This window comes from Lemur catta, chromosome 10, assembly GCF_020740605.2.
Source record: "Lemur catta isolate mLemCat1 chromosome 10, mLemCat1.pri, whole genome shotgun sequence".
Taxonomy (NCBI): Eukaryota; Metazoa; Chordata; class Mammalia; order Primates; family Lemuridae; genus Lemur; species Lemur catta.
Window position 1 is genome coordinate 31,631,090 of NC_059137.1, and position 27,245 is coordinate 31,658,334.

A 27,245-nucleotide genomic window follows, 5' to 3' on the forward strand; every position below is an offset into this window, starting at 1 on the left:
TAGCAGACAAACACCAAGTACAATACTGCTCTCTTCCCTTCAAGCTCCTTCAGACAATAATCAAATTCCCAGGTACAGTAGAAACAGGATGAATTAGATAAATGTATATTGTAAGTAGTACCAATTGTAAAATCTTCATGGGATCTTATGGAAAGTCTTAAATTGTGTTCAATTTGGATTAAACAACCATAAAATGATGTCTTCTCTGAGTAAGTAAGAAGGACAAGAAAGAGGAAGGAGCAGTAAAAAGAGGAGGAAGGGAACTCAAAATTGTTTTACGACCAAACTTTTCTTAGGAAAACACCCCCTTCTTACTTCTATTCCACATACATTGATTGGGTACATATTATGTGCCAGGCACCATGGTAAATGCTAGGAATAAAATGACAAGTAAGATAGTGCATGAAATACTCACTCCCAACCTTTTGTTCAACCCATTTCTAATATTAATAAATATAAAAATCTTACACCTCCCTTTATCATTTAGAATGCCTAAATAAATTAAATACTGTGACTACTCTGATAATGAGGTAGAGTTCTTCTTGTAGATTATATTTTATAGACTGTGCACATGACTCCCTGAAATTATGATAAACGTCCCTAGGCAGGGCATGGTTCTTTCCCATTGAGAAATCACCAATGTGGCTAGAGGCACATAGATCAGATAAATGAAATGCAATATGGTGTATGCACAGAGAAATATACAAGATGTGAACAAACTAAGCAAGGAGATGTAACAGAAGAAAAATTTCACAGAGGATAAAAGGCTTAAGCCCAACCTTAAAGCATAAGGAGTTTTCAAGTAAAAGAGAATGATATTTCTAGCCATAAAACAGGACCCATAAAAGACCAAATGACACAAAAACACTGGCCCACTCACCAAATAATACAATCAATATAGGGCATTATAACTTAGCTCATTCAATCCTTGTTTAACAACTGCAGGAGATGATATCCACTTAACAATTTAGGGAACTTGGGCTCAGAGAGGCTAAGTGACTTGTGTAGGGTCATACAGTAAGTAAGAACTATTTACTTTAAAGCCTGGTCTTTTAACCCTAGTGCATTGTTCTTTCCAATCTACCACTCTGCCTCCTGATGTTTAACATTCACTGCCTATCAAAGCACTTGGTCTCTTAAACACATCCCCCTCATAACTGATACACAATTTGGGATTGGTATGCACTCCATGTTCCCCGTTAGTTTCTATATCAATCTATGAACCACAGTGTACTCAGAGATGTATATAAGAACCACACCAAATGATAGTCTATTAGCCTAAGAACATAATAATTTCTCCAAGCACCTAATTATTTAGTGTAAAGAATTTGGTCTTGCCCAAATAGAGGTCTGGCATTTGCCCTCAGCTTCTGGAAGGTAATCTATGTCATACCTGATAGGAGTGTCTTTGTAAGGGAGGATGCTGACCACGTCAGAGCTTAGGGTGGGGCCAGTCACACCCAACAGTCTTAGGGTTGGGGCTGACTACACTAGAAAGACCAATCATGCAATTTAGAGTGGGGGCTTTGGGTCCCACCAAATTAGTGGACCTGGAGTCTGAGATGAACCATGTGGACAATCAACCAATTAATCATACTTATGTAATGAGCCCCTATAAAAACTATGAATACTAAGGCTCAGGCAAGCTTTCTTGGTTGGCAATGTTCCATGTATATTGTCACACGCTGTAAGCAGGAGGAGTTAACACTGTCCATGACTCCACTGAGAGAGAACAGCAAGAAGTCTCATGTTTGGACCCCTCCCAGAATCCACCCTATGCATCTCTTCCTTTGGCTGACTTTAACATGTATTCTTTCCCTATAATAAATCATAACCATGCATCTAATAGTTTTCAGCGAGTTCTGTGAGCCCTTCTAGCAAATTATTGAGTCAGTGGGTGGTTTGGGAAACCTCTCAATCTCAGTTGGTGTCAAAAGTAAGGACAATCTTGAGGACTGTGCCCTCTAACTTTGTAATTGGCCCTAAAAAATCTTCACAATTAGTAAAAGAGAGACTTTTGAGCACTGTAATATATAGGGAAAGAAAGAAAGAAAGAAAGTGGAAATCACATAAGAATAGTTTCTACCTTTACTACTAACCTCCATATAATAATTCTAATTACAATACCTTACCTGCATCCCCCTACACCCAAATACAAACAGAAGTAAGAAACTAACATTCATGCCTCCCAAAATTAACCACTACCAATTCAGGAAGGAAAAAAAGATGGAAATAAATACAAACAGCTTGGACGGAAGAGGCGGCAGAGAGAAAATAGAAGAGCTTGGAAAGAAACACAACCTGGGATGCTACTAATAGCTTTCTATAGATATTCCTCACCTCTTCCAAAAAAAAAAATCAACAAGATAGATCCCATGTCATTCCTCACCCCAAATCTTATTCTGTCTAATGCTCAAACCATACAGCAAAGGACACACAAAGTCCCCATAAAAAAAAAAAAAATGTAGTGAGAAATAACATAATCAATACAAGACCCCCTGGGGTTAAAAAGTAACAACATAAAATGGGGGCAAAAAAGAGCTCCTCGGCTACCCCACACAATCACTACTAATCCGTACAGCAGTTTTGAGAATACACCTCTGACGAAAGGCCTTCCTTTTGGAAAATATGGAGGAATCATTTCCAATACTTATTCAGAAGAATATCATACATACCAGAGTAGCATGGTCCTCTTGCTACTACTGTTATCTCTTTCTGGTGCTTACAAGCAGCCCTCCTGAGAAAGCATTCATTTTGATAAGTGTCCCCATTTGATCCACAGACAGGAATGTAATTTGTATGGCACTGCAAAAGAAACAAAAATAAATTCTCAGAACTAAGCATGAATATTAATAGTTTATTTCACATTCATGAATGCAATACCATAGCATTATGACATACTTCCACTACTGAATAGTCTGGTTTTTTTCCTGGTTTAAAAAAAGAATTATGCTACTTTTCATATCTTTTTTTTACATTCAGAATGAAAGTACCAACTATCCATGAAAATGAGAACGAAAATCTCTATGCTTCCTATGAAAACCCATTAAGATAATAAGAGGAAAATCTTGACAGTGTTTGAAAGAGTGCTACTTATGTAATGTCATTTTATTATTATCAAAATTCATTTATTCATTTGAACCTAATCATAAAAATAGAAAAATTCATTTATTCAACAGCTCTAGTAGGCCAAGTGCCAAGGAAAATGCTATAGAAGACACAACAAAATATAAGATGATCTCTGTTCTCAGACATCTTACAATCTTGTTAGAGAGCCATCCAAATAGAAAATATATATATATTTAATATATATGCTGCAAAGCTAGAAAATGCACCTAATCAACTGTATAGACAATAAGTATAATGCCTAATACTTATTATTGTAAGCTGGAATATCTAAGAAAAGCCTTCTCAGAGAAAGTGAAATGTGAACTGAGTCTTGAAGGATGAATAGAAATAAGACAGATGAAGAAGAAAAAAGGTGATACAGGTTTGAGGAATTACATTGGACTTTCAAGTTTTAAAACCTTTAAAACTTATACATGTCAAAAATATCATAAATGACTAAAGTTTTAAAATCTAGAGAAAACATTATAACAATACATTATCATTACTTAAAAAGGGATCATATGAATAAAAAAAGACCAAAGACGTGAAATATTTACAGAAAAATTACAGTCAATTGATGTATAAAAAAATGAATGACCTTCACTAGCAGAGTTGTATACTAAAATGAGATTTTATTTTTAACTTATAAAAATTGCCTGTTAGGCTGGGCTCTCTCCCCTGTAATCCTAGCACTTTGAGAGGCCAAGGCAGGAGGACTGTTTGAGGCCAGGAGTTCTGACTAGTCTGAGTACCATAACAAGACCCTGTCTCTACAAAAACTAGAAAACATCAGCCCTGCATGTGGTGGTGCATGCTAGCAGTCCCACCTGTGCTTACGAATTTGAGGTTAGAGTGAACTATGATGATGGTAGTGCACTCTAGCCTGAGCAACACAGCAAGACCCTGTCTCAAAAAAAAAAAAAAATTAAAATAGGACATTTTTAAAAATTCAATGAGGTGGCCTTCCCAATACACCAGCTGTGGTAATCTAAACTGGTTCAACTTTTGAGGAATATAATTTCTTTTTAAGTGTAGCAGGGACTATAGGTGCGAGTCACCATGCCCGGCTAGGGGACACAATTTAACAATAGGTTTCAAGAGTCCTAAAAAAGGAGCCCAGGTGCAGTGGCTCACACGTGTAATACCCGTACTCTTGGGAGGCCGAGGCAAGAGGATTGCTTGAGCTCAGGAGTTCAAGACCAGCCTGAGCAAGAATGAGACCCCATCTCTACAAAAAAACAGAAGAAATTAGCTGGGTGTGGGGGCACACACCCGAAGTCCCAGCTGGGAAGCTGAGGCAGGAGGATCGCTTGAGCCCAGGAGTTTGAGGTTGCTGTGAGCTAGGCTGACGCCAAGGCACTCTAACCTGGGCAACAGAGTGAGACTCTGTCAAAAAAAAAAAAAAAAAAAAAAACCTTTAACCAAGTTGATTTTGCTATATATTCATTATCAGCAGAATCTTATATCAACTTTTATTAAAATTAAAATTTTACCTTAGGAAGGCTTCCTATATTCCTCCAATTTTTCATGGATCACATTCCTTTATTCTCCTTCCCTAAAATTTACACAATTAACTAGTATAATGTCTGCAGGAGTTAATGTTACTTTGTAATTATATAATACATAATTAGCAAAGGAGACTATAAGCTCCAAGATGTCAAGTGCTAGTCTATGAACTTTCCAACCCAATTCTCTTCCCTCAACAAATGCTTAATGACTTTCTAACGTAGTGCTCTCAAAGGTGCCAATATTGCCCCCAGGGGTGAATGTCCCTACGAGGGCATTTTTCATTGTCACAATGATAGACATTACTGTCATTTCGCAGGTGGATTCCAAGGATGCTAGATGTACTGCAAAGGAAAGGACGATTCCACACAATAAAGTCTTATGAGCACCACACAATTTCAAAAGGTCTTTCTGTCCATTCCTGTAGGAACTACGGTAAGACTTACCATATACTATAAATAAATCTCGTCTATTATACCTTATCCTAATATTGGTTTTTATTCTAGCATTCACTATATCTCTACTTTTTTGTTTTCATGTATTTCTAGGAAATCGCTTCTGATTTTTTTAAAACCCAAACATTCATTACAAGTAGACATAAGTATCAGATTATATTGTCTTCTAGTGTAATCATACCCAAGCACTTATATTCTGAAATATTTATTTTATTATGTTACTTTTATTTCTCCTTTACATTACAATCATACATTATATTATCTATGAATTTCATTTAAGGATAGTAAAGAAATGGAATATAAATTACTGGTTATTTTCAAAAGCATTGAATCTGACAGGACTGAGAATCTTAACATTTATTAAACAGTTTCTATCTAATAAGCACTGGGCTATAACTTTAAATGTCCTATCAGACTTAAATATCATAACAACCACATGAAGCACATGGCTTAATGCTTAGAGCCAGGGCTCTGAAGGAAAAAATGTTTGAATTAAAATCCTAAGCCTACCATCCATGTGACTATGGGCCTGCACCAGCACCATCTTCCCCATCCGCATAATAGTAATTATAAGGGTACATACTTAATAAAGTTGTTATAAGGATTAAGTATGAGAACCTGCCTTTAGCATTTATATCTGGACATGGCAAATTCTCAATAAACATGAGCTGTTTTTGCTATTGTTGAGTTTTAAGTATTTGCCCACAGTAACAGCTATTAAGTGGAAGAGACACAATTCCTCTCAAGTGATGTACTTTAACTGCTACACACTCAAGTTATTCAGCAAGGTCTTACCATGTGTCATTTGGTGGTAGTTAGCAGGGCACTCAATGTCCCTGAAATTTAACCTCACAAGCACATACATAGGAATGAGCAAGAGATGGAAGAAGTAGACCCACTCTTCCTTGGTCATTCTCAGTTTCCGGGAGTCTCATTATACTTACGGACAAATTAAGAGATCTGGACAATTTTAACAACACACAATTTCTAACTAATGCACTGATGCTGGAACCTAACTCTAACCTAAGGTCTGCCTCCTCTACACTGTCTCCCTTACTGGGAGAAAGAACTCTCGTATACTTTTTCTATAGCCAGAAGAATGTGATGACAATGCCAGCTATTTTAAGTAGTTCAGAAAGACACAGCAGTGTCAACTCTGGAGCCACATACATTCAAGCATTTACTACATACCCACTGTGTGTCAGGAACTGTGCTGAATACAATGGATAGAAAATTTTAACAAGGTTGTGACAGTTAATTTTATGTGTCAACTTGACTGGGCCCCAGGGTGCCCAGATTAAAATTATTTCTGGATGTGACTGTAAGGGTGTTTCTGGGTGAGATCAGCATTTGAATTGGTGGACCAAGTAAAGCGGATTGCCCTCCCCATTGTGGGCGGGTATCATCCAATCCATTGAGGACACAAATAGAACGAAAAAGCGGAGGAAGAAAGAATTCTCTCTCTCTGTCTGACTGCTTGAGCTGGGACATCGGGTAGTCTCCTAGTTCTGATGCCTTCAGTCTCAAACTGGTACTTACGCCACTGGCTTTCCTGGGCTTCCTGCATGCAGATAACAGATTGTAGGATTTCTCACCCTCCATAATCAAATGAGCCAATTCCTTATAATAAATCTTTTTTTCTCTCTCTCTCTCATTCATATATATCTATACACACACACACACACACACACATACGTATTTCCTATTGGTTCTATTTCTCTGGAGAACCATGACTAATAATACAACAGGGTATGGCACCTAGCAAGAGCAGACATTGATAAATTCAGGAAGAAAGGCACATAGTCCAGAGAATTCCAGATAGGGGAAGAAAGAAAACAGGGGGAGAGTCACAGGCTCTACTCTATACAAAGTTTTTTTTTGTTTGTTTTATGTCTGTATGTGTCTATGTGTGGGCTTTTTTTCTCCCCCCCCTTTTCCCTGAGACAGAGCCTCACTTTGTCACCCAGGCTAGAGTATAGTGGCGTCATCTTAACTCATTGCAACCTCAAACTCCTAGGCTAAGGCAATCTATCTGCCTCAGCCTCTCCAGTAGCTGGGACTACAGGGGCACACCACCACGCCCGGCTAATTTTCCTATTTTTTGTAGAGATGGGGTCTCACTCTTGCTCAGGCTCGTCTCGAACTCCTAGCCTCAAGTGATCCTCTGGTCTCGGCCTCCCAAAGTGCTAGGATTACAGGCGTAAGCCACCATGCCTGGCCCTCTCTACAAAGTTTCAAGGGGAAAACGCAATATTGATCATTTTTCTTTGTACAAAATTGATAAAAAGTGCCTTTGTTTATATATGTAGCAAGATAATAACTCTTATTAGCAGACTGAAAAAAAACAATTTTAGACTTTTATTTAAAATCCTGTTAATATCTGTTAAAACATATTTAAATCATGTCCCATAAAGCTTATACTAGCACTGAAAGCATGCTAAAACATGAGCAAGTTTTTTTAATGAATTGAAAGGCACTGCTTAAGCATCCAACAGAGAAGTGTTTAATGGGCATATTGGGTCATTGTTTTTAAGCTGGTAATAACCTAAGTCTAACTTGAACAGATTTTTAAGTTTACAGGAAGAGAAAATGGTGAAGGGAAGGTTCACTTAGCAGCAAGATCAAACTATGCTGCAAGCCCTTAGGCAGTTTGCTCCTACAAAGCAAGGAAGCTGCCTTAAACATCTCTGCATCTAGCCTAATACCAAGCACAAAGTAAGCACTGGATAAATGTCTACTGATCTCAACTCCTAACTTATATTTTCCTTTTCTGCTTTGCCACAGGTAAGAATTCATGGGATTCATACAGATCATGGGAGGATGTTCTAACTGTTCAAGTACATTAAAAAGGTCAAAAAGGCTATTTATTTATAATCTCAGAGTTTTGGGGACAGATTTTCAAAGAATGAAGAAAAGCAGAACTATGAAGAACTATGAAGATAAACATGATGTGAAAATTTAAAACTTCTTCATGTCAAAAATTTTAAACAAACAAAATTAAACTAAGACATACAATTATTATTTGTCAATTAAAAATAAGTAATAAAAAAGAAAAACAGAAAATGAAACTGGAACAATTTTCTTTAAAATATAGAATTTTTTTGTAATCTATATAAACTGAAAAGAAGTGATTTATGTACTTAAAAGGGGAATTAAAATATATATTTGTTTATATACACTGAGTATTTCTAGAAAGAAATATAAGTAGTAACAGATGTTGCCTCTGAGAAGAGCAACTGATAGTCTGGAGTAGAAGGAAGACATTTTTTTGTTATATATCTTCCTACATTGTTCGAGTTGTTTACTATGGATATATATTACTCTTTAAAAACACATTGAAACAGTAGGTACTCATGAGAACTTCTGTGGTAATGGATATAAAATGCTTAACATAGTAAGCAATATGTAAGTATTCAAATATTTTATTGTACACATATATACACACATACATACATATGTCTTTATAAATCAACACAAGGGAAAAATAAAATACCCCCCAAAACAGGCAAAGAACATAAAATATTAATTCACAAAAAAATGGTCAATAAATACACAGTACACTTGCAATTTCTCTAGTAATCAAAGGCAAATAAAAAATTTTTTACCATTCAGATTTATTGCATGTAAAAGGATTGTGAAAATCCACTACCAAGAGGCTGAGGGGAAACAGGCAGCCTGATAACATTGCTATTGGTGAGAATGTTAATCTGCACATCACATCCACTGGCCCAACAATCCCACATCAAGGAGTTTAACCTAAAGAAATGTTTAAGGCAGTTGGAGAGGGGGCCCCAGTCTTCGCCATGCAAGGCGGCTAAATATACAAGACAACCCACAATCTTTCTGGTTTGATGTACCAGAGGACAGAATTCAGGGCAACCAGAGCCACTGGAAAGTGTGAGAGAAATCCCAGAAAGGAAGGAAGTCAGAGGGGAGTCCCAGATTCTGTGTACAAACTCAGAGCAAACTTCTTGCTGATCCCTGAACCACACACGGAGTAGACTCCAAGCAGCCCCACTAAGACTAAAAGGAATGAACTGGTATTTGTGTTGCTGCCCACCACAGAGAAGACAGAGTCTGCAGTTTGAGTTGAGCCAATTTAACTGTTTCAAAATAACAATATTCTTCAAAGGAACCTAACAGAATTCGGACACTCTAAAACATATCATTCACAATGTGTAGGATAAATTCAAAATTACTCTAATAAGAAGAAACAGGAAAATACTATCCTTTCTCAAACGAAAAAACAATCAATAGAGTCAATATCTGAGATGTCCCAGATACTGACATTAGCAGACTAAGATTTTAAAGCAGAAATCATATCTACGCCCAAGGCAAATATGCTTGTAATGAACAAAAAGACAGGAAATCTCAACAGATAAATAGAAACTATAAATTATAGAAATAAAAATTCTGAAATGAAAAACTCTGGATGGGAAGAATGGAGATGACAAGAAAAGGTTAGTGAACCTGAAGATAGGTCAACAAAAATTATCTAATGTAAAAACCAGGAAGAAAAAAAATTGAAAAGAAAACAATGAAAGGAGCCTCAGGGAGTTTGGGACGGTATCAAAAGGTCTAACATAAGTCACTGAAGGGCCGGGCGCGGTAGCTCACGCCTGTAATTCTAGCACTCTGGGAGGCCGAGGCAGGAGGATGGCTCGAGGTCAGGAGTTCGAGACCAGCCCGAGCAAGAGCAAGACCCCGTCTCTACTAAAAATAGAAAGAAATGATTTGGACAGCTAAAAAATATATATAGAGAAAAAATTAGCCAGGCATGGTGGCGCATGCCTGTAGTCCCAGCTACTCGGGAGGCTGAGGCAGGGGGATCCCTTGAGCCTAGGAGTTTGAGGTTGCTATGAGCTAGGCTGACGCCACAGCACTCTAGCCCAGGCAACAGAGCGAGACTCTGTCTCAAAAAAAAAAATAAAAATAAAAAATAAGTCAGTGAAGCCCCAGATTAGAAGAATGAATGGGGAGAAAAAAATATTTTAAGAAATACTGACAAAATATTTCCCAAATTTAATGACTAACATGAATTTACAGATTGCAAAAGCTCAGCCAACCCCAAGCAAGATAAATTAAAACTATGCCAAAGAACTTCATAGACAAACTGCTAAAACACAAAGTAAAGAGAAAAACCTTGAAAGGAGCCAGAGAAAAATAACACATTATACACAGGGGAAAAACAGTTCAAATTATCACTGACTTCTCATCTCATTCTGCGTAAAGCCAGCTTCCATGTTTGCACGGAGCCCTGTGGAAAGGCACTCATGGCAAAGAACTGATGTCTCCAGTCAAAAGGCAGCAGAGATCCGAAGCCTGCCAAAACTACCTAAGCAACCTTGGCAGACGGTGACTACCATGAAAATGCCCAAGAGAAACCCTCCCATAACTCTATGCAATCGAATGTCAAGTCCCTTTCAAACACAAAGAACCTGTCTGGCTGGACAAGAGTATAGCTACCTATCCTTCCTCATTTATTTAAACTCTCCACTTCTTTTAAGGAAAATAAACACGACCATTTATAGTTTTCAAAGAGGTTTCCTATGCAAGCTCTCGTTCTGATTTTGATTCTCATTACAGTATCATAACAAAGGGAGGAAATGTGCCTTCACTTTTCAGATGGAATACTGATGCAGAGAAAATTACCTGAGATCATACAGAAATTTGTCTGGGGTAATACGGTTACCAGAAATATTAACTCTCCTATGCTTTTATTTCTGATTTCTATACCCTTTCTTCCCCTCAAAATCCAAAACAGTGGGTACATTTAGAACTAAATCATCAGTAAAATATAGTCTAGTTCCTTCTGTGTCTCATCTTAAATCCTAAATCTGAGACCATGTCTTATGAGAAACATGCTGAAGCCAGATTACAATTTAATCATAGAAAATAAACAAAAAGGAAGATTTAAATATAACACACTCCATTTCCCTTCTTTTACTTTTTTAGACAATAGAAGCACAACTAAAAGAGCATCTGAAAAACAAAGATATTCACACTCTCAGTTTGAGGTTCACCTTTCTATTCCATCTCTAACCTTGACTTACCCTGAGGCTCCAAGTCAGTCAAGTTCTTTGGCCTGAAGAGATGAAACAGCAACAAATAAGAATGGAAGGGAAAGAGAGACTAGAAGGAGAAGAAAAGGAAAAAGATGCCAACGTTTTAAATGAGAGACTTTACTGAAACCTGTACCTTCTTTCCTTTCAGTGACAATTATACCTTACATTTAAATAGAACTTTAATATTTTTTTCAAAGCATTTTCACATCTATTATTATTGCCAATCTGTCCTCTTAATTCCAGGCAAGTAGCATGGAAGGTACAAATCATAAGGTGTCATCTGACAAAAAAGAATTGATGGGCTGTGAACCCAACTTCATTGTAGGGTTCAAGGTATTTTAAGCTTTTTAATTTGAAGAATGAAGAATTATAAAATATGAAGAATGTAAAATTTTTCAAAATTTGGTTTCCTCACCTGAAATTGGCATGCACATTTCAAACCATCTCCATCTTCTTTACAGACTCCTCCATATTTACAGGATGATTCATCACAAACTCTTACATCAGACTCCCTCACATTTAATTCTGCAAAAGAGGAAAAATTGTTTCACATATACACTTGGCTGTTTGAATCCAAAGGTACATAGGTAAATAAAAGAAAAAGCCTTAAAATATGTTGAATACCCCATTCACAAGTATAATAATAAGACATAGTACACAAAAAGTTCTATAAGACACAAATGTTCAGTATTCCCCAAAGAGAATCCTGTGTAATAATATACCTAAATGTAACCCAAACCAAAATAAAACCAAAAATTTCTGGATTTAACATAATTTCCAAAAGTATATCTACAGAATTTTTCTGTTTTGACCTACCAAAACTGTAAGGTAATAATCTTACTATTTCTCACTTAGCATTTTAGATTATTTTTTTAGTGAGCTAACTGTTTTTAAGGGTAACAAATAAGAATAACTAAAAGTAATCTTAATTCTTTTAGTACTCAGAATAAATTTCAGGTGATCATTATGCACTCTAGACAAAAATAAACTATTTTAAGTACAAAATAATAGTGAACTTGAATTTCATACAATGACATATGTGGAGCATTTGTGTACACAGAATTAAAGAGATTCAAAATCTTATTAGACTTAAAACTCTAAATAAACTGATTTGACCTGATTCTACCACAGCAAGCAGAGTCAATCAACAATACTAGAATTGTGACCCGGCATGGTGGCTCACGCCTGTAATCCTAGCACTCTGGGAGGCCGAGGCGGGTGGATCATTTGAGCTCAGGAGCTTGAGACCAGCCTGAGCAAGAGCGAGACCCCATCTCTACTAAAAATAGAAAGAAATTATATGAACATCTAAAAATATATATATAGAAAAATTAGCCAGGCATGGTGGCACATGCCTGTAGTCCCAGCTACTTGGGAGGCTGAGGTAGGAGGATTGCTTGCGCCCAGGAGTTTGAGGTTGCTGTGAGGTAGGCTGATGCCACGGCACTCTAGCCCAGGCAACAAAGTGAGACTCTCTCTCAAAAAAATTTTTTTATTTAAATAAAAAAAAAAAAAATACTAGAATTCTGCGGTCATATTGTTCCTGCTCCAACACTGTCAGTCTTGCTCTGGAAGCATCAAATTAAACTTTCTCAGAAACCAAATAAATTGTTTCAAGGTTAGTGTGAAGTAAAGCTGTCAATCACATGGAATTGGGTGAAAATCACTGCAATGTAATTTTCCTACCCTCCACATTGGGAAGGACAGCTACAATAACAAATGCACTTATACAAAGAATAAACAAATGACTGTTTTTCACCCCAGTGTCGTGATGAACACATGAGTCTGGGAACAGAGAGGCACAGTTTACTTCTGATTCTGCCGCTGAATAGCTGAAGATCGTAAATTGGCAAACAGATCTCAGGAAGCACTTCTCCAGCAATCCCCCAATCCTGACTGTTTTCTATTTCTAGATTTCAAAGCACGACTCAGTAGACCAAGTCAAGGAGATTCCAAGTCTAGTAATAACTGTCCTAGTGACATTTCATAGCCTGTCTCTGCTTCACTGCTCTCCAATGGTGTGTTAGGTTTCCTACTCCCAGGTGATCCTCTGATGAGCTGGCAGCATAATACCTGAAGACCCAAGGAGATGACAGTACTTATCTGAGTAATCACTGTGAACCAAGCACTAGGCTGCACTAGGGCAAGCATCTGTCTATGTGGGTTTCAAAAAAATGTTTTTCATTTCCTTAAATGATCTCAGGTTCACAGAACTGGATTACTATAAAGTTCAAACATTTGTAAAAGAAAAAAAGACATGAGTGGAAACTTAAAACAAGAGAAAACTAATACAGCTGTTTTGTTATTCTCACTATTACACAAACTATTACAGGTACAGAAGATCAGCTTTTCATTCCTTCTCACTCTGGCTGTGGAGGGTTTATGTTCTTGGTTCTCCTCATCTCCCAGTAAAAACTGCAAAAGTTCTTGCTTCTCTTTCCCCTCCATCATCTGCTTTAGACTTGAGGTTCAATCCTTTGTGTAGGGAGATTTTTTTTTTTTTACCTACTCACCTACACTCCAGCTAGGAATTTCCACAGCGTCCAGTTCAAATTACTGTCAAATATACATCTTTAGACTCAAAAAAGATAACTAAGTATTAATAAAGAACTACCTTGAAAAGAAGGTAAGAATGCATACTATCTCTGCTCAACTACAAGCTTAACCAAGTTTAGGGGTCATAGAAATAAGAATTGCATGATTTGAAAACAAAATATAGTGCATTTCTCTTTTTCCTTTTCTTTGTAGGCTTAAAGTTCACAATAGGTATAAAAACAAGAATAAGTAAAGTTTTTATTTTGTCTGTGGGTCTAAATCATGCTGAGTTACAAACTTGCTACCTTGGCTTGAGATTCTTTTGAGTTGTAATGTTTTACCTGTCATATTTTATAGGTACGGTGGATTGTAAGCTAAAACCCCTAAACCATCCCTGCCACTAAGATTTACACATTTGGTGACCTGGCATCTCTTTGCATGAGGGACTAAGGAATATTTAGGAGAATAATCATCTGAGGCAGAAATGCTTGGTCCAATAAACAAAGCCTTGGACAAGAGGAGTGATGGTGTCTATCACTTGGACTGCTCCCCAGCCCTGTGCAAAGAGCTGAGGGCTCTTGACAGAGACAGAGGGGCCACAACAAAAACTAAAAAATGGCTTTCACTAAAAACTCTGAAGTGACAAGATATAAAGAGCTCTGGTTTGATGCTCACATGACAAGATAATACACAATACAAAAGGAGAATAGGTGATAGGGCACCTCAACAGCCCCTGCATGTCAGCAGCACACCTGCAAGACAGCACAAGGCCAAAGAGATTAAGTAGAGTCAGGTAAGGAGTACACCTCTGTTACCTGGCAGGAGGTACCAATGTGTAACTGCAGGGGCAGCAAACATGATAGGAAAAAAAGACAGGTGCCATATGGCAGTGGCTAGAATGCATTAGTCAGCCCACATGACACATGCTTTGGTGACTCCAAGAATAAACTTGGGAGGGGGATATTTATGAGAGAGACAGAGGTCCTATATTCATAGGCAAGGGTAAATGTCATGAAATTCTGATTACTCTGGTTATTAGTCATATTTTATTTTATATCTATCTTATTATCAAATCCATGCTATTTTCATGTGTGTTAATGTGTTAAATGAGATTATTTAGTTGATCAGAAAGCAATTATGAAGCATCTGCTATGTATCTAATACTATGCTAAGAATTTGAGACACACAGAAAAACACATAACAGGGAGTATATGATCTTGCTAACATATGAAATAATTTGTGAATTCAGTATAGGCTATAATTAAGGGGATGTGTCATATAGTCTACAATTGCTCTAGGAGTTTCAAGAAGTACTAGACAAAAATGGATCTGAAACATAGGGTTTCAGACCACAGATTTGCACTGTCCTTGAAAAATCAACAAGGCTTTTTTTCTGATAATAAAACTAATATAGGATCATTACAAAGAATTTAGAAAAGACATTTTAAAATAAAGAATGTTTTAACTGCCCACAACATGTGAGTAATGTTAAAAGATAAAAAAGAAAATGTTTTTATCTAGGAAAACTATATAAGTGAAAGTAGGGACAAAGTAATCTAATAGCACACACAAATAGTATTAATATCAGTGGTTTCCAAACCATATTCCTTCGGAAAACCGTTGTCCTAGACTGGGGTGTACCTTCATTAAAATCAAATAAGAATTTTATTTTCTCATTTGCAAAGGAAAAAAAAAATCAATGTAAAAAATTCTCATTTTAAGGGTTTTTTTCATTATATTTCTTAAAATTTAAATATCTGAGATTACTTCCTTGCAGGCTATCAAGAAAACCAACATTCAACATATAAGTAAAGAATATTAACAGAAACATTCCAACACTGTTTTATAAGAACACAAAGTTGTTAATGTCACAAGCTCATGAAAGCATATTTTAAATTGTTTTGTAATTGTGGCAGTCACTGCTAATTGCCTACCTTGGATCTATTCTCCCCTTCTTACTTAGTAGGAGAACCCCAATTTTGTGTAGGGAAACAAGGTACTCAGCTAAACAACCTGTTTATTTATCAGCCCCGTTTGCCATAGTTCATATACGAGGACAGGCCCCTCCTCCTTCATTCTTTCCTTCTTTTTCCTGATTGGAGAGCAAACCTGTTGTCTAAGGTTGCATAAAGATGAAAGCACAGAAAAGATAGAAGCAAGAGAGTAGAAAGATAGAAAAATCATAGAATCATCCTACCTAAGTGTAGATTTCATTCCTCTAGACTTAACTGTTATAGCAAAATACTGTATGTAAATGAATACATTTTTTAAAAAGCCTTTATTATATAAGCCGCTATTTTCCCAACCTTATTAAAGTTATGTCATCTGCTCTATTAGAGCCACCTGATGACTATATGTAAATTTAAGTCAGATAAATACTTCTAAGCAAAAGTCTTTGAAAAAAATCTTTGTGCTGCATCACAGTCAACATGGTAAAATTAATTTATCAAAAGCACCATGATTTCCTGGTGCTCTGACTCCTACCACATTCAAGAACCACTGCCTTAGCTCAAACCCAGTACAGAAGGAATCTATTTTGGAATCATCTTCTGAATGTTCTTTCAAGTATTCTTGTACATTTCCAGGCATCAAGAAGACACTCTACTACCTGTCAATGATGATGATGATTACACACCTGCCTTCCTGAAACTGAAATGGTAATTCTGCAGAATGGATGAGCCATTACTAAGGCCCTCAAAAATCAATTCTCCAAATAGAAATATTTTACACAAAGAAGCACTCATAAAAGTTGCTCAAAACAAAAATATTTTTCCCCGGTTGCAAATCTGTCCCACAATTCTCTAAACGTAAAACTTGTCTCGTATTTCATTAACATTGCAAAGCTCAAAAACAATATACACTAGAGGAAGGAACCCTGCTTGCTAAGAACCTAAGCTGCCAAAATTCCCAACTTTTGGCACCACTAACTAAGTTCAGGCTACAGTTCAAAATGAGACCTAGCAGCCCTCCAGAATGATATGACTTTTCTACCACCCTTCCATTAAACCAAAGGTAGTTCTTGGGATCTTGTGAATTAGCTTTACGTTTAATTCCCTAACACAATCACTGAAAGGAAAATGAGTCAAATAAGCAGCAGTCTCCAAGATCTCAGGACATTACTGCAGCTATTTTTCCATTTCAACAGAGAGACCTAAATATACTAACTTCAAGTTTATGGCAAGTCATGGCTCAAAATAGGGGCCCCTCCTTTAATATTGCCTTATCCTCCAGCAAGCCTAGCTTCCTCCTCTTCCTATTAAAAATCTTTTTCTTCAAGGTCAATGCAACCTCTTATTCTAAAGATTCAATAGCTGTTTTCTTAAGTCTTCCTTAGGTCTTTTCTTGACCTTTCTACAGCAGTAGACACTCCTGGCCTCCCCTTCTAACTCAAAGGCTTCATCATCCCCCAACTCTCTGACTTCTCATTTATTCAATCCTTTTTCCTTCTCCTACTGCCCAGTTCATGTCAACAGCACTCTTCCAATTTATCTCCAACTTAATCAACTCTCCAGATTAAAGTGTGCTGCTCCCTGTAAAACCTACAGACCTATGCCTATGGCACAAAGAATCCTCAAGGCTACTAGATCACTCTCTGGAACACCTACAAACACTTTAGCTCCAACTAGGCAGTTCTCGTGCTGAAGTCAGTTATATGTTACCCAGCCTAAGTATGCCAACTCTATTTGTTACTAGAATTATGTGATTTCAACAATTCATATGAATGAAAATAAATTGTTTAGACATTGTATGAAAACTCAACTGAAAGACTTGAATAAGGTGAGCTGCTTAAAAAAAAAAAAAAAACTGCAGTTGCATTTAGAATTCTGCATCCACAAGTCTAAATTCCTTTTTAAAGGGATTAAAACTGGAACTTGTAATCAATGCATTGTAAACATGGTTTATTCAATAAAGAGGAAAAAAAGAAAACTCTGGGCCCTCTTTCAAAACATCATTTGATAAATACGCATTTATGTGTTTTTAAGTTAAAATAAAATGCTATTTGCATTTATAAATCATTTTTGTGACTTTCCCACTTTAAATAACTTTCTCAATTAACCAGCTACCTACCAGAATCTTATGGGACCAAGACAAGAGGGTTCCTACTGTATATAAAAATGTTCTGCCTTCAGCCATTCCAATGTGTCATCTCACTTGTTCAATCTCTCGCATTCTCAACCACACCCACTATTTCAAGTGTTCAAACCTGGTTTTCTCAACCTTATTAGAGCCATGCCATCTGCTTTTGCCAGTCTTCAGAGCACTGCTGGGGAAAGTCCTATAAATTAATGTTCTCTAAGGCCTTATTTACATGTGGAAATCTTTAGTTCATCTCTAATTGATTCCTTATCAACTCCCAAAAGGACATGCTCAAAATTTCACCTTGTTCTTAAAAACAAAATTTCAACGAGTTTATACTTATTGTTTAGATGTTAATAGTATTTGGGAAAACCTGCCCTTTTTCAGAAAAGCACACCAATCCAATCTACAGGAGCTGGATGGTTTCCTAAAACAAACCCAGTTTGTTCCTGAACCTGTATCCAACTACCTATGAAACAGTTCCATGATCTCTATACTGAAAACAGTGAAAATATTTAAAATATTTAAACATTTAAAATATCCCACACCAGGAAATGGTGTGATGCAGCCATGGAATATTATATAGCTATTTAAAGATGAATATTATGTAACATGGAAATATGCTTATAAAAAGTGAAAAAGCAGAACACAAAACTATACACACATTATATATGATTATATATAAAAAACACATTTAGGAAAATCCAGCCAGGAAAATACAAAAACCACTAATAGCAATTGTGTTAGACCAATTGAACAATGGGTGATTTTTCCTCTTCAAGTTTCTATATTGGTTATCATTTAATGGAGGAAAATAAAACTCAGTATGATTTCAAACACAACCCAGAGGCAGTCTGCTATATAATGGACAAAGTGTGAGTTTGGGAGTCAATAAGGGCCAAGTTCACAGGCTAGTTCTTCTTCTTTTAGGGTAATATTTTCCCTTGATACTGTAATGATTAGATGAGATAATGTATTTAAAAGCAACAGTGTCTAGAACAAGTAAGTATACAACAAAGATTCACTTACTTTCTTTCCCCAGATATGGCTTCAACTGTCAACCAATTTGAGGGGTAGTTCTAATGACACAAATCACTAAAAATACATTTCAGGGTAAAAATCAAGCAACAGATTTAGCAAATGTTGACTTCAAGTCCCAGCAAATCAGAAGAATTAGAAATTAAATTCTCTTCAACTTGTTTACTAAATTAACCATACTACATTAGTTATCTTTTATTTTTATAAAGATATGAGGGGGAAAGTAAACTTTATTTAATATTTCAAGATACAAAACCAAAAGCAGTTTACATTAATATTAAAAAGCATCAACAGCAGAGATGACTAAAACTTCTCTAAGCTATATTTAACAAAAGAAATTTCACATATGCCCCACAATTATCTGACTCTGATATTTTTCATTCCATTCTGCATACTACTGCCAACCACCCTTTGTTAAGCAACACTTTGCTCCTGTCAATCCTCCACCCCCACACCTGAGATCTTTCCCTGCTTCCTACTTCAATTCTAAATACCTGTGTCAGGACATGTCAGGCAAGGTGACAGGGAGGACAACTACTGCAGGATCAGATGGAAGAAAAGACCTAGATCCCAAGTTGAGTATTCAAGGCTCCCAGGGTCTTTCCACACCTATCCAGTCCTAGCAAAGATCTCCAAAGGCAGTATTCTCTCCCCCATTCCTGTTTCCAATCTCTGAGATTCTGACACTAGCTTGGCAAACCTGTGTTTCCCTCTCACAGACTCAGAAACTGAATTTGTTACGATGCAGTCATTAAAAATGATGAAAAGTCTCTACATTTCCTGACATGATACATCAAGTTTTTATAAAAGGCAGATTTTCTTAAATGTATAAAACAGCTATTTTAATGTCTATTTAAAAATCTGGATGGTATATACACCAAAATACAAACCATAGTTATCTGTTGGTAAAATTTAGACTTTATTCGTTATCCTGTATCTTTCTGAATTCTGTCAGTTTCACAGTGACCTTGTATTACTTTTAAAATCAGATGAAACAATTATACCAATTTAAGAACCTTGAAAATATTATGCTAAGTCAAGAAAGAAGCCAGGCACAAAAGGCCACATATTGTATGATTCCATTTATATTATATAAAACATCCAGAATAAGTAAATCCATAGAGACAGAAAGTCTCTGTGTGGTTGCCAGGCGATGGGGGTGAGGAGTAGTGGAACCAACTGTTAACAGGTACAGAAATTCTTTTGGGGGTGATGGAAATGTTCTGTAATTAAACAGTAGATGGTGATCATGGCTGCACAATATAGTTAATGTATAAAAATCACTGAATTATATAATTTAAAATGGTGAATCTTATGTTATGAGAAGTATCGCAATAAAAACTAGAAATACTTTTTAAAATCATATAAAACAACCAAGCTAAATTTTGGAAAAATTGAAACAAACAAACAAAAATGAACAGGCATTATAACATGCTTTTTAAGAGGCATATCCTGGCACCAGACCACCCTGTTCAGTATCCTGGCTCTACCTCTTAATAGCTGTGTGACCTTAGTAATTTATCACCTCTGTGCCTCCATTTCCTCATTTGTAAAATGGGGGCAATAACCATATCTATCTCAAAATGTTGATGGAGGATTAATGATATGGAAAGCGCTTAGAGCAGAGTGTGACACATAATAAGTGCTAGCTACAATTTTATTAGTCCAGTTCTGGGGAAGGTATGGAAGAATGAGCACTCAAACCAACTGTGGGAGTACATAGTGGCACAACCTCTTATGTGTCTATACGTATTGAAATTTTAATTGTCTTTATCCTTTTACTGAATTCTACTTCTAAGAAATTATGACAGATATAAAAGAAAAACATAAGAAATATATGTACAAGACAGTTAACATCAGCATTTTTTATAACAGCAAAATAGAAAACAACGTAAGTGTCCATCTGTTGGAAATTAATTAAATTATTGATAAAATACCATGCAGACATCAAAGTATGTGGTAGAAAACATATATTGATATGGAAAGAAGACTAAGACCTATTGTGAAGTGGGGTAAAAAAGCAGATTATAAAACTATATGTATATTTATAATCCCACTTACATTTTGCAACCTATACACATTTGGATATATAAGATTTTGTAAGTACATTCAATACATTTCATCAAAATATTTTAAAAATCAATAATAAATCTAAACACAAGAATAATGTCCTCTGGATCTATTTCTAACCATTATTCCTTAGTGTCTGTAACACTGAGTAGAAGAGAAGTAGCCAGAACCCAGAGAAATCACCCACAAAGAGATAAATCTACACAACCTGCAAACTGGCACTGGAGAACCTGACATTAACTAATTTAAAAGAGAATTTTAAAAAGACTTAACAAAATTCTGGTGCACTACAAAGAGTTCCAGACTTGGGGTTAATTATTTGATTAAATAACTATATGATCTTGGCCAAGCACTAAATCTGAGAAATCCCAGTTTCTGGAATAAAAAATGAGTATAATGATCCCTCATAGCACTGCAAGGATTAAAAGAGATCCTTACAAAAGAGCACTAGAAACTATAAAGGGTATTGATCCTCTTTGGCTGAAACCACCAAAACCAAACTTAAAAAGACACTGCCACAACCTTAAACCCCAGCAAACTGTTGTAAAATAGTGAAGAATTTAAAAAAAAAAAAAAACCCTAGGTTTAATAAAATGGGAATTAGAAAGTACTTATGCATAAACTTGAAGTAAACAATAATGGTAAACACAAGTATACCACCTAAAAAATATCTCAAACCACTTTAAAGAGGAAAAAGAAAGCTATGAAAAATGAATACAGGACACTAAAACAAAGAATGAGCTGACTTGTAAACAATAGAGAATCTAAATATATCAATTAGGCTATAAACAACAGAACTGACAAAGCAGTGTCAGCAGTTTAGCTTCACTTGCAAAACAATATTAGATGAAAGCCGATATGGCAAAATAAACTGAATTTCAAAATCTCAAAAGGAGATCTGACCTGTGAACAGCAGTGGCTCCAATATAAACAGAAAATGCCAAAGCAAAACACTGTATCAAAAAAAGTTCAAAATTTTTCTGCAATAAAATGAAACAATTTTACATAAACATTAACAGATTAAAGAGAATGACAATCATCACAGATTTCCTCTTTATACTTTTCCATATTCCTCAAATTTTGTACATACACCATACACTGCTTTTATAACAAAAAAAGTATGCGGTTTTCCCCCCTTTTTTTAAATCATAGAAAAGAAAGACTCAGAATACTTGCACAAAAATGAGAGAAACAGAGCTGTGATTGAAAACATAATACCTGCCAAAGTCTTTGAAGGCAGAAGAATATGTTAACAACTTTAGAACCTTTAAGTGACTTTTGAAAAAATGATGAGACAACTGGGCCATGGAAAATACATGACACTTTTTTAAACTAAATGGATTTGAATAGTAACAAAGTATTAACAATAAATTAAGTCACCTAATAAACTAAAAGCAAATACTAAGAGAATTTTAAGATTTAGCATAGGCCGGGCGCGGTGGCTCACGCCTGTAATCCTAGCTCTGGGAGGCCGAGGCGGGTGGATCGCTCGAGGTCAGGAGTTCGAGACCAGCCTGAGCAAGAGCGAGACCCCGTCTCTACTAAAAATAGAAAGAAATTATCTGGCCAACTAAAAACATATATACAAAAAAATTAGCCGGGCATGGTGGCTCATGCCTGTAGTCCCAGCTACTCGGGAGGCTGAGGCAGTAGGATCGCTTAAGCCCAGGGGTCTGAGGTTGCTGTGAGCTAGGCTGACGCCACGGCACTCACTCTAGCCCGGGCAACAAAGTGAGACTCTGTCTCAAAAAAAAAAAAAAAAAAGATTTAGCATAGAATTTCAAAGTGAATGAGAAGTATGCCAAGCTCCCAAATGCCTCATGTCTCCCATGAGAAAAGGTAAAAATGGAATAATAGGAATAAAGAAAATAGTTGTTAAAATAATGTTTCTAACAATGTGAAAAAAAGCGTGGGGATAAATGGGCTGAAGTTGTCTCCTAACTCATCTTTAAAAAATTGAAAATTTAAATTCCACTAAAGAAATCACATACATAGGGAAAATGAAAATAGCAAGTATGAACTTAAATGAAGACGGTTATAACAAAAAAGACAATACAAGTAGTGGTGAGAATGTGTAAAATGGAACATTCATACATGGCTGATGAAAACGTAAAATGGTGCAGCCACTTTGGAAAGCCGTTTGACAATTTCTCAAAATGCTAAACACAAAGTTACTATATGACGTAGCAACTCCACTCCTAGGTATATACCCAAGAGAATTAAATGTGTATGTCCACACAAAAACTTATACATGAAATTCCATAGCAGCATTATTCATAACGTCAAAAAGTGGAAACCCAAATGTCTATCAACAGATAAATGGATATGCAAATGGATAAATAAAATATGGTATTACCCAGACAATAGAATATTATTCAGCCATAAAAAGGAATGAAATTCTGATACCTGCTACAACATGGATCAACCTTAAAAATTATGCTAAGTGAAAGAAGCTAATTACAAAAAGGCACATATTGTATGATTCCATTTATATGAAATGTCCAAAATAGACAAATCTAAAACAAAGTTAGTGGCTGCCTAGCGCTGGGAGAGTTGGGGTAGGAATTGGGGAGTAAGTGCTTAAGAATGTGATGGTTTCTTTTTGGGGAGATGAAAATGTTCTAAAATTGATGGTGGTGATGGTTGCACAAACTTGTGTCTACACTAAAAAGCATTAGATTGTACGCTTAAAAAAAAAGATGGAAGGTAGAACAAAAAAAAGATGGAAGGTAGCACAAATATTAATTACTTCATTTAATGTAAATGGGTTGAATGTCAGTAAAAACAGAATAATCTATATCTTTATTGGGAAACATCCCAACACTTAAAAAGTAAAAAACAAAAACAGATACAGAAAAGGGTGAATACTATGAAAACTTCAGGAGATACTTTAAATCTACCCTATACGAAAGTGAAAAGTACACCAAATCATGAAACAAAATAATATTCAATGTATATGTCTTAAATGGAATAACAAAAATATAAGAAAAACTAAAAAATCAAAAAATAAACCTATATCATCATAATCGAAGGCTTTACTATTTCATTAACAGGAGATGACAAAACAAAAAATAAAAAGTATAGAACTAAAACAAAACATAAATTAAAATTTTCCCCTCAGTAACAGCCAAGTTGGCAGAGCCAGGTTCACCCCACCTCCTACAGCAGGAGATCCAGAGAGAGAGAGGCTGGCTGGCTGAAGACTGGCAAAGTGAAGAGCTCATGCCTCATGAGACAGCTCTGACTGCTTTTTGGATGTGGAAATGAGAGTCCAATGTTGCCAGTACCTCCAAGTTTAGAAGAGAAGACAGAATTCCATATTTTTTAGTGAAACCTCCAGATTTTCAATAGTTAACAATCAATGCAACTTTTTAAAACATTGTCCAAGTCCTCTCAATTCTTCCCATTTCCACTTTTATTTTTCACTATGCTGCCAGTCTCTTCCCTTCGCCATTCCATTTTCACTGATTCCAGATTTTGCTTTCTAAAACCACAATGTCACTCAAGCCGTTTTAAAAGCTTCCTGTTGTCTTTAGAGCAAGTGCCAAATCTTCAGATTTGCCTTGAAGGCCTTCCACTAATATGGTGGCAACGTATAACTCATCTCCTGCCTTAATCCCCACAACCTAGTATTCTCAAAGATTCCCTTCTCTTTCCCACCTTTGTGCCTTTTCTGAAGACATTCCCTCAGCCTAGATTACTGTTCCCAACTCTCCTCAGTTTCTGTGTTCATTCAGTCATTAATCCACCCCACAAATAAATAGGTAATGGGTACCTAACATTGTGCCAAACACCAATCTAGGCACTGTCTATACAGCGGTGAACAAAACAGACAAAACTCCCTACCTTCTTGGAGCCACACAAAGGAGACAGATAATAAATAAAATGGATAGTAGGCCGCACAGGAAAAGGTGCTTTGGAGCAAGAAAAAAACATGAAGGAAGGTTAGGGTGGGACAGACTCCAAGGGAATGAAGGTGGAGAAAGCTGCAATTTTAAGGCATGATTGAAGGTGACATTAGAGCAGAGACCTGAAGGAGCTGAGGAGATAAATAACTGGCACAGAAGGTTCCAGGCTAAAGGAACATCAACAGCAAAGGCCTCAGGCAAAAATATGCCTGGTGTTTCAAGTCGATGTTCTACTATCCCTATACAGCCCAGCTCCAGTGCCACTTAACCTGGGAAACCGCTTTTGATTCCTACAAATCAGGACTATTCACTCCTGTGACACTTTATCTGTATCTTCCTTAGGGCACCTTGTACAGTGGAAACCCTCTTTTTGAACATATAACAGAGTGATCGCTGATCAATTAATTAAAAGTCAGTTAAGGCAAGAAATCATTTTAAAATGATATATATTTTAACTTCAAACATATAAACATACATTCACTCCCCAATGTAGCACCAAGATCTTTTCTTTAAGTCTGCTAAATGCAGCTCCCCACTTTCTTGGATAAACCACACCCCTAATCCATTATCTACCACGTCCATTTTCCTTTTCTTTTAAGTAGAACAGGGACTTAAAAATACTTGCAACGTTTTCTGGGAAATCCTTCCAAAAATTTACAGGGTTTCCCCACTCTATTTCAGTTGTCTCCACAATCTAATTCATTCAAAGGCAATTCTTTCAGCTTCTTGCCTCTATCAAGTCTTTCCAAAGCATTTCATAAAAACGACTTTTTCTGCATTCATACTTCATCGATTTGGGCAAGATGTATTAAGTTATACTCACAAGCAGCACTGGTATAAATAAGTTTGAGAACAAACACAACTGACTGACTCTTGGCAAGCAGAGCAATCAAATGATACATAGGCAACTAGAGCTAAGCTACACAGGCAACTAGAGCTAACCTACCAGTTTGAGTATCTGTATGCTTGCTGAGGGAACTCGTTAGTAATGGTTAACTAGGAATCCAAGATGTCAAAATCAAGCCCAGAAAAAGAAGTGAAAAGACATTTCTCCAAACTAGACATATTAATACAAAATGGACAGTAAGTGCATGAAAAGATGCTTAATGTTAGTCATTAGGGAAATGCAAATCAAAACCACATTGCTATCAAATAATCTGATTTTAAAATGGGCAAAAAATCTGAATAGACATTTCTTGAAAGAAGACATACAAATAGCCAACAGGTATATGAAAAAATGCTCAACATCATTACCCATCAGAGAAATGCAAACTAAAACTATAAGATATCATCTCACCCCAGTTAAAATGGCTTTTATCAAAAAGACAAGCAATTACAAATGTTGGTGAGGATGCAGAGAAAGGGGAACCTTGTACCCTGTTGGTGGGAATGTAAATTAGTGCAACCACTATGGAGTAAGAGTATGGACGTTCCTCAAAAAACTAAAAATAGAACTACTATATGACCCAGCAATCCCACTGCTAGGTATATATCCAAAAGAAAGGAAATCAGTATATTGAAAAGATATCTGCACTCCCATGTTTACTGCAACACTATTCACAATAGCCAAGATCTGGAGTAAACCTAAATGTCCATCAACAGATGAATGTATAAAGAAATTATGGTACATATATGCGATGGAATATTACATGGCCATAAAAAAGAATGAAATTCTGTCATGTGCAACAACATGGATGAACTGGAAAACATGTTAAATGAAATAAACCAAGCACAAAAAGACAAATCTTGCATGTTCTTGCTCATATGTGGGAGCTAATTATTAAAAATAATTGATGTCATGGAGACAGAGCGTAGAATGATGGTTACCAGAGGCTGAGAACAATAGCAGGGAGGGGAGGATAAAGTGGAGATGGTTAATGGGTACAAAAATGTAGTTAGATAGATAGAATGAACAATATTTGATAGCACAACAAAATGACTATCGTCAACAAGTTAAGATATGCTTTAAAATAACTGAAAGAGTGGAACTGGAACATTCCTAACACAAAGAAATGATAAGTGCTTGAGATGATGATGGATACCCCAGTTACCCCAATTTGATTAATACACATTGTATGCCTGCATCAAAACATCACATGTACCCTATGAACATAGACAACTATATATACCCATAATAATTAAAAATAAAAAAATTTTTTTAAAAACATTGATATACAACTTCACACTCACTAGGATGACTATAATCAAAAACACAGACAACAACAAGTGTTGGAGAACATGTGGACAAACTGGAACCCTCATATATTGCTGGTGGGAATGTAAAATGATGCAGCCATTTTGGAAAACAATTTGGTAATTCCTCAAAATATTAAACATAGAGTTACCATGAGACCTAGCAATCTCACTCCTATGTATGTACCCAAGAGAACTGAAAGCATACGTCCACACAAAAACTTGTACATGAACGTTATAGCAGCATTATCCGTAATAGTCAAAAAGTGGAAGCAGCCCAAATATTCATC

The 27,245-nt window shown here is 36.2% G+C and overlaps 1 protein-coding gene and 1 long non-coding RNA gene across 2 annotated transcripts in view; one reads left to right on the plus strand and one right to left on the minus strand.

The window, feature by feature from the left end:
• Window positions 1–7,979, plus strand: part of LOC123645791 — a 55,730-nt gene extending 47,751 nt beyond the window's left edge. Inside the window, exons 2-3 of the long non-coding RNA XR_006737700.1 lie at window positions 4,934–5,049; window positions 7,854–7,979. This is a non-coding gene — a long non-coding RNA (uncharacterized LOC123645791). The remainder of the gene's footprint in view (window positions 1–4,933; window positions 5,050–7,853) is intronic.
• LOC123645789 (tomoregulin-1) overlaps window positions 1–27,245 on the minus strand; it is an 81,967-nt gene that overhangs the window by 49,290 nt on the left and 5,432 nt on the right. The window contains exons 2-3 of the mRNA XM_045562260.1: window positions 11,550–11,659; window positions 2,676–2,805 (exon numbers count right to left, since the gene is read on the minus strand). Coding sequence (XP_045418216.1) covers window positions 2,676–2,805; window positions 11,550–11,659 — 240 coding nt within the window. The remainder of the gene's footprint in view (window positions 1–2,675; window positions 2,806–11,549; window positions 11,660–27,245) is intronic.